We start from the raw sequence: 16,712 nt of genomic DNA, 5'->3' as shown, positions 1-16,712 counted from the left end.
CGCGGATAATAACTCAAACCCGTTGCCTAGGCAATACTCCATTTTATTTTAATTAATCCTCATTTACATTTTTATCTTTTAGCTTTTTTCACACTTCTTCTTTTATTCTCAAATTTTAGCACCCTTTTCCTATATATTTCCGTTTACGCGCCACATTTTTCATAGGCGAAAGCTCATGTTTTTAATCTTATTAACCAGAGAACGCTTTTTAATCCAATATGTTTTCTTTTATGTTGTTTTAGCAACGGAATGTTTGGTCACACGGTAGACTAAAAGCCCTTTAGGTAAGAGGGGGGCACGGGGCTCCCTCCCGTCCCCTCCAACTACCCAAGTTACCAGTCCCTTCTTTTCTCGTCTTTTAACTCGACTGTCCTGCGAGAAATGAAGGGCTGCTCGTGGTTTAGTCACTGAGGAAAGTGTGATGGTGTGTCTCGCGAACACGGAAATGGAATGAATAAGCAAAAGTAGAAGAAGAGGGAGGGGTGGGGAGGGGTTAATAAACACCCACCCCAGAGGAGAAAGACGGCACTGTTTTATTATTTAGGCAGAGCAAAAAAGCTGTTATTTTAAGCAAACTGATTAAGGAGAAAACTATGTTCGTTCTGTCACATTAAATTTTTACAGCTATGGAAAGTAGAAACTTATCAAATTAGAATAAAAATCAGGTTTCACTTATTCTCCAGGGGTGAGTTGCATAAAATTAAACGTCGGGCGTGACTGCTAACGCCAGACCTTCATCCCAGTCACATTCAGTATTTTAACGTCTGACGGTAGCATTTACGCCCGCCGTTAAGTTTTATGCAACTCGTCCCAGGACGCGATTGTTCATTGCCCCCCCCCCCCCCCCCACAATAAACGCCGAGATATTTTGTTAAGGCCCCCTTTGACTCGTTCCTGCTTCCTACGTTTGGAATCCAAGATGGTGGCCCAATGAACAAACGAATGTTAATGGAACTCGGCCATAAAAAGAAACGCTTGTACTGCAGGCTATCGACTTTCGAACACTGAACTTTTTAATAATAAGTGTATTATCGCTTGTCTCACGATGTAGTCACTTTGAGATGTAAACCGCGACGTTTCGACTGCTTACTGCTAGTCTTCATCAGGTGATGAGGTCGACTAGTTACGCGGCACCATTTATATCACAATGGTTGGCTGTGATTGGTGCATTTCGATCCTCATAGTTCCGGCGAGAAGTTGTTCCCTCGGATGATGGCCGGTCTCGTGGGCGTGCTCAAAACGGCGGAGGTCTGTATACGGGCGAGTCGTATATCCCTGTCGTGCTCTTTCATTCTCTCTTCTCGCGAATAACTAACTCGGATATAACGCTGGATGTATTCCCTCTTATATATACTCCGAAAGGGACACTGAAAATTTAGTCTCGTAAAACGCAAGACTCCTTTAACCAAGACCGAGGGCTATCGGACGTTGATTTGGATTACAATGTTTTTGTAAAGGATAAATGCGCTTCAGGGGAAAACGGTAGCTGTCTGATAAAACCGGAAGTGTCCTTTAGGCTGGTTGAAAAAGCCAGTCGACTTCTTCACTTGTAAAGAGTTACTGACAAGGGGCACTGCCACGGCGATTTCTGTGTATTTCGTCAAAATTGCTCGGGTTTTTTTTGAAAAAGAACCTCTTCTCTAACACGAAATCGTCTCACAGCATCGAGATGAAAATATTAAGAGATTTCTCCGAGATTTGTCTAAAATACACTGGGAGAACTTGAAAAAAAAAATGGCCAGTTTGCCCCCAAAGATATTTTTAATTAAAATACTAGTCTCTGTGCATCAGGCAGAGTAATCGTTTACAAAACTCAACCATTGTATTTACGTTTCCATCGAAACAAATATGTTTTTGCCTATTCACTGAATGATTGGAAATATTGCTCCTTTAAATAATAAGGAGACTTGTCAACTTGACAAGTTTTGCGGAACACACGAACGAGAATTTAAAACTTGCAAATGCAGACTTGTCGAGGAATAGTTGTTACAGTCATCATATAGTCCAGTGTTCATTCACTGCGATGTCACTTGACAGCCGCACGCCTAGGATAAATGACTTGAAATTATTTTTCATTCGATTGACGTTCAGCGAATAAAGAACATAGTATTAGCTACATTCTGGTGCCGAGCGAGTTCATTATTAAATAAGATTGCATTGTGAATCACAAGAGCTACGTTTAGCAACTGCACAGGTTGATCCGCACTACGTTAAACTATAATGATCTGTTAAGAGTGATTTACACTTGAGCGTCGTGAAACCGAAAGCAAAGTAACAACTCCGACCAATCACAACGGACGCAAATGATGGAATGAACTAATCCATGTTCGAAGCAAATACATGCAACCGACGTAAAGCGCGGGAGAACGCTAGCGAGCGAGCGGGCAAGTCACGATTAGTTTTGGTTTTAACCGGCCTCTCATTGGTTTTGAGGGTAACGTGAATTTTCCTAACCAATCGCAAAGCGTAGTAAAACCAAAGCAAATGCGAAATTACTTTTGACACTCAACTGAAAACCATTCTTTTATTTGCCAATTCCTTACCCTGTTTGTTAAAGAGTCTCGTGTCACTGCTGGGCTACCAGAACTTAGATAACTCAAATGTCTTCATCAGATGTTTCAAATTCATCACATTTTTGTTTGGTTAAGGGCATCGCGTGCTGGTAAACGAACCGAGAGGTTCATATGCAATCAAGTACACATTCTGCAAGTTGTCTCATAGTGTTCCCCAGTCTGCTCTTTGTGCACTCAAAGCTTCATGGACAAGAGTTTGCAGACTTAAGCTTTTGGCGGTGTCAAGATGCTCCCCCAAAAGTTGTTTCCTCAGTTGTGAGGCTTCCTTGAAGGATTCCAAGGCTCCACTGAGATTTCCCATAGCAAGCTGCACTTCACCGAGATCATGATAACTAGTCGCTGTATCTTCGTGATCACCAAGCACATTTAATCTCATGTGTACCGCTGCCTCAAGATTCTGAACAGCTGACACATTGTCACCCATCTTGAAATGAATATTTCCTAGGAGATTAAAGATTTCGGCTGTGTCCCTGTGTTCGCCAAGTAACTCTAGTCTCATAGCCAAAGCTCGCTGATAAAACTCAAGGGCCTCTTGGTAGCTTTCCATTGCAAGATAAACACATCCTGCCTCAAAAGTGGATTGAGCTGTGAGAGGATGCGCCCCAAGATGTTTCAGCCTAAGCTTTATGGCCTGTAGATAAGCTTCAAGAGTTTTTTCGTAGTTTCCAAGATTGCAGTGCTTTTCTCCAAAGGAAGAATAAATGCTTGCAGTGTCTACATCATCATAAACATCCAGCCGTTTCCGAAGTTCCAAAGCATTTTGAAATGACTTGCCAGCTTCGACTTCATTTTTCATTTCAAAGTACAGGCATCCTATGTTTGTCAGACTTGATACAGTGTCGACATGGTCTCCAATGTGTTTTTCTCTCACCCTCGTGCCTTGCTGATACAACTCTATTGCTTCGGGATTGTCGCCGCCGAAAACGCTTTTTAACATGGCAAGTTTGTCATAGCTTCTTGCAAGGTCTACAAAGTCTCTTTCAGAAACATTTTCGTTTGCCTTTAACACCTTTCCAATCGCATCAAAGAGGTCCTTGAAGAAATCATTTGGTGGATTACCGTAGTATTCCAGGGTAACACCATGAGCTAACATTTCCATTAAGTGCTTTGCTGCGTTGTAGCTCTGCAAGGAATTAAACCCATTTTCTAAAATTCCATCTGTGAATTCCAGGAAAGGATTACCCAGGTTGGCACAGTAGTGAACATATTCCTCGTTCAACAACCCTCCCCACATCTCTTGATTTTCTCCGAATTCCTTGAGCATATGATTCGCCATGATTAAATGAACGCCCAAGTCTTCACCATGCAACTGCAGTTTTCTAGACAATGCCGGACCCACGTTGTGAAATGCTATATCTTTCAAGTAATCTTCATTGGGATATAATTTCATAATTGTCTCGAGGAATAAAAAATCTTCCTTTACGGCAGCCTTCAGCAGTTCATCTTCATTTTCATCTTCTGTTTCAACTTGCAGCCAAGGAATTCTGGTCCAGTTCCAATTCTGTATTGCGGTTTGAAACGGTATTTCAGTGTCTTCATCTTCAAGTTCGTCTTTAAACATCAAGTACACAAGTCCCATTAAATGGATATCATCACCACAGCTACTCAGGTGATTAAAAGAATTTAAAATAGACGATACACCCTTGTCATCTTCGGAATCGCAATCGGAGTCGAAATCTTGGAAAGAAAGCATCTGATGAACGCCATAATAACATAGCAGCTTTGCTGGCCAATCAGCTTTATTGGTGCAGCCAGCAAACAGTGAATCCTCCCAACTTTTATGGCCCAAAGAGAACCAGCCCCAATGGCGAAAGGATTTGGAGGCCAGCAACTGTCTTTCATCAAATACGTTTTGCCTCCTCTGTGCTTCTTGTACCGCTATGTCGTATAGCTGCTCAAACCATATCTCTTCATCAAGCAGTACAGCAAAGAGAAACAATTCCGCCTTACACAACACGTCTACGGCCTTACGGTAGAGCTTGTCATCTCTTATTCCATGAGTAAGGGATAAAAGAATGCTGTGCCTTTCATCAACGAATATTAAAGACGCTTCATTCGAAGGACCCTTTAAAAATTTTTCATTGGCAAGCTCAAACCTAGAGATATAATACTCGTAAAACTGAAGCTGTGCAGTAAGAAATATTGCTTCTACTGATTTGTCAATGCCTCTCTCTTCATCAACGTAGGATCTCAGAAGTGAATGCATGGTAAAGTAGCTAAAGTTGTCCACAGAATCTATTAACGACTTTCGTTCCAGTGATCGAATTATTTTCTTGGTTTGTAGCTCGGTTTTTAGGTCTAACACTGCTGTAGCCTCCTCTATTCTAAAGCGCCCAGGGAAAACAGCGAGTGAGACAAATGCTTTTCTCTCGTGAGGAGAAAGTCTGTGGAAAGACGTGTTAATTATGGTCTTCAGTCGAGCATCATCAGGGAAACTTTCATCGTCCAAAACTGCAACGAGTGGTAAACTCTTCAGTTCTTCTTGAAGCTCGTTAATAGAAACATCTTCTTCTTTCGCCATGCTACACATCAATCGCATGGCCAGAGGAACTTGGCCACATTCTGTTACTATGAAGCTACAATCATCTTCCGAGACATCTGGTAACAAGCCCTGCACTAAGTATTCCGAGGAAGCTTTATCTAGTACAGTAATTTTTTCTATGTGGATTTGAAGAGTAAGGCTTAAGAAGTTTAGAGATTCACGAGTCGTTAGGAGAAGCTTGATGTTTTTGCACTGCGCAAGGATCTCTTCGATAAAACTGAGCACTTGCTGTTTCCGTTTGGCATCGTCTGAATCAAGTAAGTCATCGGCATTGTCTAAGATTAAGACAAAAGGATTTCTCTGTTGCTGTAAACACTGAATAAGCCAATGAGAGGATGAAACATGTGGCCCTTGTTTAGCATCGGTGAGCATACTGAGCAGCTTTGAGACTAACTCGTCTTTACTTTCCATTCCACGAAGGGATGCAAAGTACACTGGTATCTTTATGTCTTCATGTAGGTGATGTGCAACCTTTATGGCGACAGACGTTTTTCCAAATCCTGGCGGACCGCAGACGTTAACCAGTCGAGTATCTTCATCTGTTAAATGAGTAATGATTGCTTGACATTCGTCATGGCGACCAACGAAGTGTGGAATCTTGCCAGGCATACATGAGTCCAGAAAGAGTACACCTTGGAGAGAGAAAACTGTTTTAGTTGCGCTACACAATGAAATGGTAGTTTCAAATAAAAGATTTTGATTTTCAGCTAGGGTCTGTCGGATTATGCTCTTAAAATAGAGTATTATGCTTTCGGGCGCCACCCCTGAAAGCAGGATATCATGCTCAAAATTATGCTCGGCTGGAGGTATGATGCTCAAATTATGCCGGACTAAAATGACACTTCCACCCCACCCCGCATAGGACCGTACCAGTTATTAAACATTCCTAGTCTGTCTGAATTATCTGATTCTGCCATGATGCCAATCCACGAACACTGTACAAGCTTGGAAGCCCGACATAAAGAGATAACCAGGCCTTCGATTATACCAAAATGCACTGGGTACGAGTCTAAGGTATCCAGTTCCTAAAATATTCCCGCTTTTATCAACTTTGTACATTCTAGCTGGAGTAAGTGGCAAAATTTGCGTACACTTTACACAGTTTTCAGAAACAACAGCATTATACTGGAAAGTACATTAGTACTTATGCCAGCATTAGCCTGATGCTCCAGATATAGTATTATGCTCAACATTATGCTGGCATAATCCGACAGATTTCACTTTTAATGAATGCGGCGTAAAGTATAACAATACAATTCCCGAGCTAGTGTAAAGCAGAGAGCCGTCACAACAATTTTACGGTGTGTGATGTGTATGAGAATAAAGACTGTAAGATAAAAACACATATTATATCCTCAGGGATGAGTCATTTAAAAAAGACGTCGAAAATTATAAGAAAAAAAACTAAAGGTAATGGAATTTCGATTTTTTTTTGCACCTGCAACTGGTCTGCTGATAAATTTGGCCGACGCCTAACAAATAATTTCCGTCATATTTTTCGTCCCCCGGCCACACCCTAAAAAGTACCACAACGACTCCAAAGGCGTTGTTACAGTAGACAATTTATCTTGAAACTTGTCTTGCAATTTTGTTGCCCCGTAACGACACAATGTTGCACTGTCTTCTGCGACCCAGCTATGGAATAACCTGCCTTTAGAACTTAGACTGTCCTCATCAGTCGGTAATTTTAAGCTTAATCCTTTTGCTTATATTTTAGTGTCTCATCTTGTAATCCCTTGTACTTTGGCTCTAGATCTAACAATAGTACCCTTAATCACGACCTTTTCATTAAAATTTGTGTTATTTCTCCGGCTCTCCCTCACTGCAACGCACCTGTGGAAGATGTTAGGCATTATTTTTTTGTACTGTCCAATGCATGCTGCTCAACATATGGTTTATTTACCTCTGCTGCCCACCTGCCGGGAGATAAATGGCTTCTGGCTTCCGACAAAAAAAGATTAAATGTTTTCTGTTTGGTCCTCCGGATTTGCTATTTTAGTCGATTGCTCGTTTATTCGAGCAAGTTCAGTCATTTATTTCCCATTCATATCGTTTTTCTTAGATTAGCTTTGCAGTTTTCTTTTTTAACTTATACTCGTGTTAGCCGGCCCTTTACATTAGTCCGTCTCTGCCGTGTGTTTATGTGGGATACCGACGTAAGCTCTCTCGATGAGCACTTAGTTGCTCTTAAAGCAAATGTCGTGTTCAAATATTGTGAAAAAAAAATTGCGAAACGTTGTTTAGTGGAAGATGCCCTGAAAAGAATTTATCATTCGATTCATTTTTCTTCCTTTTCATAAGCCGACAGCAAACCACGTGAGCTGCAGACAACTACCTACAAAAAATGGTCTGCTCATGCGCAAAACTGTCCAACTGTGTTTTGCTGCAAATAATATTCTACATAGAGAAAAGATCCTCGCAGTTAGTACGCAACTTAAGCAGTTGCAAAAAGAAAGCCTGAAAAAATTTAGGCTTGAATGGGATTCGAACCCAGCTATCAAGCCAACTGGCAGCTGGTCTTGGCTTGACAAATATTGATATTTTGCTCAATATATATTTTTCCTCGTCAAATAATTGTCAATTGTTTTGCAGCTTTTTTGTTTTAGTCAACGTTGTCCGAAGTAGAACCTAATTTTCATTTTGGGTCAAGGCAATGAATAGGCAACCAATCTTGCAAATCGCGAGAAGGGCCTTAACGTTAGTCATTTTGATTTCCCCTCAATCTCAATAGCACACACACATAGCAGGCCCGTAGCAAGGCTAAAACAACTGAGGGGGCTTAGCAAAATGGTAAAACAAAACTACCCCCCCCCCCCCTCTGCCACTCAAAAACAGACCGATTTGGGAATTTAAAATGCAACGAGAACATCAAAAAAACCCGGTAGATTTAGTAAGTAAAACAATAACTTTGCACCTGGATCACACTCTTAGGTACATGTTTTTGCCTTTTCTTTAACGTGGACTACTACGTGAAGTTTCTTAATTTCACGTTTGAAGGAGGACGTAGACAAACGACGACAAGTTTTTCTTTCTCTTTTTAAATTTGGAATCGAGAACTAAGAATCCGACTGCAGGAGAATTATTTGTCTCTGGTCTTAAGGACATATTTGTGTGGCTTTTTTGTGTGACAACGCGGGAACACTAAATTGTTATAAACTAATTAAGGACATTTGTTTTGCTTAAAATGAGCCGATGTCTTAGAAAACAAGTAGCTTATTTCGACAGCTTTCACAACTTCAGATTGGTTGATTTCAATTCACTTTGATTCTTATTTCCGATTCACAAGATAGGAGTACCTGCTATTGAAGGAAACTGACAGGTAGTAAACAGACTATTCAAGGTTGTGAAAAGGGACTTGCAGTATCAGAATTCAACATTAATTTGTTTTAATTATATATTTTTAGGCACATTGCTTTTTAACTTCCAAAAATTCTGGGGGGGGCTCAACCCCCCCCCCCCCTGCCCCTCCCCCCGCTACGGGCCTGCATAGATACAGCTAGGAATGTTTCCACAGGAAGGGCATCATCATGAGGAGATACTACGTTTCAATATTTTTCCAGATTTGCTGTTGGCGCTGACTACAGGCGCACGTACAGATACACGTCACAGTATTGTGTTGTGAAACTGGGTATTTAAATCATGTTTAGATCAATGTGGTTTATGTTTTGGTTAACATTACCTGCCAGTCAACTATCGCGACAACTCCTGCAACAGCATATTATCTTTGTCAATTGATTTATTCCAGCAGAAAACAAAGTCAGAACACAAACAAAGATAACACGATGATTCAGTGGCAGATCTATGTCTGTGGAAACGCAAACCCCCGCCCTTCCCCCCTCCTACCCCTGACGTGTCACCAAAGATTATTGGGCGCGAAGAGCGAATTTTTTTTGAATTCTGAAACATTCTAAATTAAAGCTACCACCGTACGCTGTTCTCAAACACTACGGTTCTCCAAACGGAGCTTACCTTTTGCGATTCCCGCTTCTATTGTTTCTTTGATGATGCCAACGTTTATCTTTACGTCTTTAAGGACCGACTCCACTTTGTCTACTTTAGCCTTCACGTCTTGCAATTTTGTCACTCCAGTTTTTACGTCTGACCCAACATCTTCCACTTTTGTCTTCAGATCAGTTACCCCGGTTTTCACATGTTCCACATCTGACCCGACATCTTTTACTTGGGATTCTATTTGGTTCAGACTATCTTCGATCTGCTTAAAGTTTTCTCTCCTTAGCTCTTCTTCCAGTTGATGGACCCTGGCAGTGGGGAAGTCAAGTTCGCCAAGCTTTCCAATATCATCTATCTTGGTACTGCTTTGCCCAAGTGCAACAAAGGCGTCTTTTGCCAGTTGAATGTAACGGTCAAAGGATGCCTTGACAATCTTCTGTGTACTGATCTGGTGACAAAGTGTGTTTCGTAGTAACCGAAGCTGATCCAGCGCTAAAGCGAACGTCTCATCTTGGTTTCCAACGAGGCTCAAAACAGAAGGATGAAACGCGCTGCTGGATAAAGCACGTGGTTTCACGAACTGTTTGTGTAAGGTAGCAAGACCTCCTTTCCCGTCTGGCATGGCAAAGCTTTTAGCGAAAAGAGTGGCTTCAAATAGAGCGGTGCAGTCCCACTCCATGTAGGATTTAGATGTTGGCACATATTTTGTCTTTCCACCCTCATTCTTCAGGAACATGTTCCGAACCGATGATGAGTCGTCCCATCTTTGAGAACCAGGCTTTGGGGCGACATTTTTGTCCCACATATATACGAACGATCGACGCAGGGCAACTGGAAACTCATCTATTACAACAGTAGAGAACTTGAAAAAGTTCAGTTGTTCCGAAGAAAATGTTGCCATTGCAAGTTTCTTCTATCAAGTCGTTACAATACTTTTAGTTGAGCGGAATAGTTCGTGTTCAAGCGATTGTCAATTTCGTCGAGGACCTGCAAAATGGGAAAATTCACTGCTTAGAATTTTTCTGGCATGGGACGTACAACGAAGGTGGTATAAGGCAGGCTTTTAACCTCTTAATATCACAATCACTTTTATTGGCTACCATTAATTGAGATGTGTGCTCAGTTTAAATCGCATATCGAAGCATTCTCTGGCGTTATCTATTGAATAGGTACAAAGGATGCAATTGCACATGTGAAACAAATAACAAATACAAAAATGTAAAAAGGAACGATTTACTTCCGACGACCCACTTCCGTCTCCACCACAAGCGCAAACCCAATTTCCCCTCCTTAAATAACAAAAAGAACATTCATTCGTTAGAAGTAGAGACGTGTGTTCGAACGCTATGGACACTATACATTAACTTGTCCCATTTTCATTGCTGATTATGACCGGGAACGACAAATTGCGGATAGAAAGTCAAGCCTCGCGTAAAGAGATTCCTAAATGAAACGAGAGACGGCAGGATTTTCGAAGAATTGTCATCGAAGAAAGCGGAGCAAAATGGCCAATAAGCCGAGACGGAAATATCACTGGGCGTTGCATTTGTCCCTGATAAATCTGACGAGCTCGCTTATTTTAAATATGAAGCCAACAAACAAATTCAGAAACTTAACACAAAACTGAGTTAATGAAATTTCGATCACGTGTTAACGGATTGCGACATCCAATGACGCTTTCGAAGCATACAGCTGTCATTTCAGCATCAAAATTGTGGGAATACTAGCCATAACATCTGAGCAAATTGCTCATGAAGTTGTTTGCTGCCCTAGGATATTGAAATTGCACATGGGGTGCCGGCTGGCATGACTTCGAACAGGCGAAATGCAAACGTCTGTATATTTGTTCGTAGATTGGACAAAGAAAAGGTCATGCATGGCTACTTGGAAACCTTGAGGGGACAGAACTAGGCTTCCCAGACCCAATAAAAGATTGTCTTGTGTTCACCTTTTCAAAAGAAAAGACCCTCAAAATAAAAAGTTGCAAGTGCATAGATTCGGCATTCCAGAGGTAAAAGCTGAATTCCAAGCCAAGCTGTTAGTAAGGCTAAACCACTGACCCCGAAGATCATTAGACACAGCTGAAAATGTGCTACAATAGACCACTTTCAAAGTAGTTTACTTCTCAACCAGGAAGCACCAGTACTGGTTCGATGAATCAGATTCTGAAATCAGAGAGCTTCTAGCAAAGAAACGGTCCCACCACAAACAACTTCTAACAAATGCGTGCGATCCATCCAGAACAACTGTTGGACAGCTTTGTCAGAGAAAACTGCAACATTATGCTGTCGTGAGGACATGCACTCCTTCTACGAGGCACTTAAAGCCCCCCCCCCCCCCCCCCACCCCCACTCTGTTTATTTGACAACAATTCTGACAGACATGGAACGCTGGTCTGAACACTTTGAGAGACTCTTGAGCGACCAACGCCAAGATCCATAAGCTGAATTAAAGAGACACCTTGATGAGTCTCCACCAAAGTGGAGATCGAGAAAGCCATAGCTCAGCTGAAACCTGGTAAGTGACCGGGGATCGATGACATCTCAATAAAAGTTTACAAGAATGGGAGAGACACAGTGATTAGCAGGTGACAAGATTTGTTTACCAAATGCTGGGAACAGGGAGCGATTCTTCAGGACCTTAAAGATGCAGTCATTGTCGTCCGGTAGAACAAACAAAGGAGAAAATCGGACTGCTCAAATTATAGTGAAATCATCCTGCTTTCTGTTGCTGCTAAGACCCTAGATTGCATTTTGCTGAACAGGTTTATCCCTTCAATAGTTGAGGAAAATGCACCAGAAAGTCAGTACGGGTTCCGAGCTAACGAAGGAACCACAGACATGGTCTTTATACTGAGACAGATGAGAAATACAAAGAGCCAAAAAAGAAAAAAAATTTGTGCTGTATTCATAGATCTCACAGAGGTATTCGACACCCTCAGCCGTGCTGGTTTCTGAAAGGTCGTGTCCCGTTTAGGATCGCCATCCTCCGCCAGCTCCCAAAGGTGTCTCCTTGCTACCAGATGGTACATGTACTTATCCGAGAGAGATGTAGAATAAGATTCTGATTAGATTTAGTTAAACATCTAATGATAAAAATAAGCGAAAGAAGTTTTACACTACGACATGGAGTCGTCGAAACGTAGTGTAAAACTTCTTTCGCTTATTTTTATCATTAGAGATGTAGAAGTCGTGTTAATGTACGGTCGGGTATCCTACTAGATGCTTCCAGCAATAGTCATTTAAAACACAGTGAAAACAACGAGTGTCCACGTCCACGTACGTACTGTTAACAGGAAATTTTCAATACGGTGTCACTTGACTACAACTACCAGAATCCTTCAGACACAACCAGACACTTAACCAGAATTTAGAGACTTTTGCCTTTGCTGAGTGAACGTGTTCGTGTTCGTGGTCGTTGAAAAGTTCTTCGTGATTTCAATTAACTAGCATTGATGTCTTTACTGTGTCAGAACACATACATCACCGCTTTAGAGCAGTTGAACAATTTGCTCTGTTCGATGGATTGTCACATTACAACCAAACATTCAACGCTCGGGCGATGTAAAAAGCACTTTTTCATGAACGTTCCTTATAAAATGCTCGATAGTTTGCGCCCGCCCATATACAGCTGTTTCGACAAAGGCTGTCAAAAAAGCGTAAAAGTGTACGCGACAATGCCGAAAGGAAGCCTGGGAAATACCATACCATACCATAATGCCTCCACAGTACAAGACTTGAGATGGCGGGCACTGAGCTTTTAATGGAATTCATTGGGTATTTCCCAGGCTTCCTTTCCACGTTGTCGCGTACGCTTTTACGCTTTTTTGGACAGCCTTTGTCGAAACAGCTGTATAAGCTATATAGGTATGTGCCGTCGTGAAGGTTGTGGTTTTCAAGCAATTTAATCTGGGATAGGGTATAGAAATCGGAGAGGTTCGGTCTAGGGTATCATTTTCCAGGAAACAAATCAATTCCTGAAAAATTAAGTCTAGACTCGCTTAAAAAAATGTGTTTTAGTTGTTGTTGAACACGTAGAAGATTTTGTTTTGGCCGGACTGTGTTAAGTTCGGCCGAGTTTCCGAAAAATTGCGAATCTGGGATAGGGTAGGGATTTTTGGTCTTCTTTGGTCTTTGGTTCTTTAGGGATTTTTGGCAATTGGCAAAATGCAGCTGAACTTGGTCTGGTTTAGGGTAAGGGTTTCAGAGTCCCAGCGGCACATCTCCCCCCCAAAAATTGGACTGAAAGCGAAGTCCTGCTTTTATCTAGCAAGTTGGCCGAAAAAATATTATGTTGTCCAACTATTTGGAGTATTTTCACTATAGCGGCAGTCTATTTGGCCTTCGTGTAGCGCTGTGACCATCCATCCTTTCTCCGTAAATTTGGATGATGTCGAATCTGTTGCGTATTTCATGCTTAAGACACCTAACATAATAAGGGTTCATTGACAATTATTACTTAATCGGCTCACTTTGTTACGCGAAATCATGGCTGTCAGCCGAACCACATTTAACGCGAAAAAATAAACGCCATTTACTGATAACGAAAAGACGTACCATTTTTACTGGGAAGCACGAACACTCGCTTCATTTGTTTACTTGACCTTAGGGAGTGTTTATGTGGCGGGAGGGGGGCGTCACATTTGATATTTTTAGGGCACCCCACCCACCTCAAGTCGGACCAATTTCTTTTTCGGTGGCTCAAATTATATATAAACCTCTGGGCCCAGTTGTTCAACGCGCGATTAAGCTAATCCTGGATGAACGTTAACTTTGATTCGAGTTAATTACTGGGTTACTGATCAAAAAAGATTTTACCCAAAGATTTTTGTCCCTCAGTTTTGACTTACACTTTTCTTAACCTTTATCCTGAAATTAGCCCTTTCAAGCCATTTTAAACGAGCGAGCTGAAAACCTCGATTATCTTATAATGGTGGATTAGAGATAATCGGCTTTCGAAACACCGGGCCCTGTAGATTCGTAAGCCCTCCACCCCCCCCCCCCCCCAAAAAAAAGTGTTTGTTCCCCTTTGATTCCATGACACCTATTCACGATACCTTTCCTATTCTCATTGATGAATAGAGGATTTTTCGTGATGGCTCCCCCCCCCTTTCCACTGGCCAAAGCCAAACACTAAACATTTAGGGTGCCATTGTTTTTGCGCATGTGCATGAATCAGTATACTTTTTTCGCTCTTGCCAGCGATGACGCAAGCCCATTTGATTTAATTCATAGTTTATGAAGCATTCGGAAGCGAGTAGATAACTCAGGTGGCAAATTTGCTTCTGAAAATTTCACGGATTATATTTTTCAGGTGATTGTGTTATTTCGTATGCAAATACTTGTAAAATCATCAACCGTGGAATCAATCCTTCGGGTCAACACTAAATTCAATATCAATAGTGTCGGTGTAATTTACTGACATTTTCATTGAATTTTAATTGGTCATCCACCATCTTGCTTGGTATGCAGTGATTGCTCCAGTACATGTAAGTGAGACTTTTAAATTCAGAAATAACAAAGATAAAAAAGTATTTTGATCCATGCACATGTGCCGAACCGTACGGCTGCATCGTTGTGCAATCATGTGATCCGCACGAGCACGTATCCAATTGCAGCTTTGAAAGCGTGCACACAATTTATTTACATTAAAGTATGCAAATTCTGAATAAGCCTGACAAACGCCTTCTTCAGGCCTTGACCATACACAAACCACAATATATTTTGAAATGTGTTTGAGCGACTGACCAATAGAAATGTTCCTGTTAAGACATTCAACTGTAATGTGAACGTTAAAACAAAGGATTGTGCACGGTCGCCTTTCCAACATAAATTGCAGCACCATTGTTGTCATGGCAAGGATACAAGGTTTCATAACTAGCATGCAGTCCTTCAGTGAACTATGAGAATTCACTCAGTCGCAATAAAAAAGACACACTAATCATGAAGATAAACACTGCTATTCTAAGCGGGAAAACGTGCACATTCAATGATAAATGAACTCATTGAATGGGAAAAGGTATTCATCTTGAAGAGATTTCCGGATTCCGACATGAGAAGCAGAGGAAATGGCGTGAATGAAACCTTAATTACGTAAATTTTGCCTCATTTAAAAACAATGTGCAATGTAGAACGTGGAAGAAAATGAAAATGAAGCAAGAGGACAACTATTAAAATCAAACGCTCGTTTGCGAGCTGTGGCGCGCGGCTGATCAATGACAAACAAACCTAGGCGTAACTTGAAATGGCTCAATTAATCGGAATACATTTCGACAGTGCCACAGTAAATGCAAATCGAATTCATAAGCATTCTGAAAGTACAGAACAGATGGCATGGATCGCACTTTACTCACCAGGTTCCAAAGGTTTGAGTTTGTCAGTAATTCCTCTTCGTTGTTGTGTGATCTCGTATGGGTGCGGTAATTTTTGCGCGGATTCAGACGAATTTTATCTGCAGAGGGTCTGGGTGTTAGCACGGCTATCAACTTCTCAAATTCCTTGGCTCAGTGCCTGTCTTAATATAGTAGTGACACTCCAGAGTGACTGAGAAAAACAAATTACTGAAACCAAAAAATTTTTTGTCCAGAAGAAACTCTAAACTAGTACAAGTTCGGTGAGTATCTTTCAACATGGATAAAGTCTATCTGACGTGTTTTTGAAAGTTGTATGCGCTTTCGTTCGTTTCTGTCTGTGACATCAGGGTTCGTGATACATTGCACGCAAAGGAATCAGCAGTTAATACGTAGGCTTGAATTTCAAATTCAACTTTGGTGCCGAGTTAGTCAACATTATTTTTTTTTTCTTTTGGGAGTGAGGTTGAGGGCAATTTAAATGCTGTGACTTACGGTTACAGTCGTATGTGACATCCGTGATGCGTTACGGCTGCTGGCTACACTCGCGCAAAGGCAAAACATCCTATACTGTGTACAAAACATGCTATTCAACGCGATCGGTGTATGTGATTTTCCTAGGGATTTAATAAATTTACGAAAATCTTATAAACGAAAATCGTAAGCAACTTGTGCGCCTGATTGACACCCAGTCTCGTTGCCAGGATCCCGTTTCGGTGCAAATCAAGCTACAACTGGCGTCAAAATGTTGGATCGGGAACAGTGTTTGTTCAAAGCATCTCCCTCCCTCTCCCTCCTAATTTTAAAAGTAAAATGGAAGCGATGACGACGCACGCGCCCCGATTAACCAACATTGAACGAGGGAGAAGTGGAGCAGTTTCAACGACTTTTGAAGATCTTCTTCTTTAGAGAAATCCCGTAAGTGTCTTCTGCCCGGTGTTCTAACAGCAATTTCATGTTGGTAAAAAGGCTTTACGTCACATATTTTAGCCGTTTTGACAAAAATACAGCAAATTGCCATGATAGTGCCCCTTTAAATTAGGGATAAAACCAAAAGGAAGATGGTTCGAAGACGATCAACCCGGGCTAACGGACAGACAACGAGCGCGAAACAAAACGCGCAGGTCCTAAGGGACTGGTCGCCTGGAATAAACAACAGGAAGATGCTTATCCCCGCCATTCGCTATTTCTCTTGAGCAAACCGGCGCTGGCATGTTAGAACATTACCACCCACTTTGTATAGAAAAGAAAGAAAATACCGAGTTCTCGTAGTAACTGAAAGCTAAAGAAAGTCGTT

The 16,712-nt window shown here is 41.5% G+C and overlaps 1 protein-coding gene across 3 annotated transcripts in view; it reads right to left on the bottom strand.

Annotated features, from left to right (window-relative positions):
- LOC146471816 (uncharacterized) overlaps positions 1 to 15,705 on the bottom strand; it is a 32,005-nt gene extending 16,300 nt beyond the window's left edge. Inside the window, exons 1-3 of one of the 3 annotated variants that reach the window (XR_014866709.1) lie at positions 15,419 to 15,705; positions 9,085 to 10,053; positions 1,956 to 5,747 (exon numbers count right to left, since the gene is read on the bottom strand). Coding sequence is in view for 1 of the 3 variants with exons in the window: in XM_085120374.1 (XP_084976500.1) it covers positions 2,716 to 5,747; positions 9,085 to 9,967 (3,915 nt within the window). In the remaining 2 variants the exon portion in view is untranslated. Of the gene's footprint in view, positions 1 to 1,797; positions 5,748 to 9,084; positions 10,054 to 15,418 lie in introns of those variants that run through there. The other 2 variants (XR_014866710.1, XM_085120374.1) reach the window with 2 other exon arrangements.
- Positions 15,706 to 16,712: the final 1,007 nt, after the last annotated feature.

The sequence above is a fragment of the Pavona decussata genome, unplaced genomic scaffold, assembly GCF_977016875.1.
Source record: "Pavona decussata unplaced genomic scaffold, jaPavDecu1.1 SCAFFOLD_102, whole genome shotgun sequence".
Taxonomy (NCBI): Eukaryota; Metazoa; Cnidaria; class Anthozoa; order Scleractinia; family Agariciidae; genus Pavona; species Pavona decussata.
This window is presented reverse-complemented; position numbering and strand designations above follow the sequence as displayed.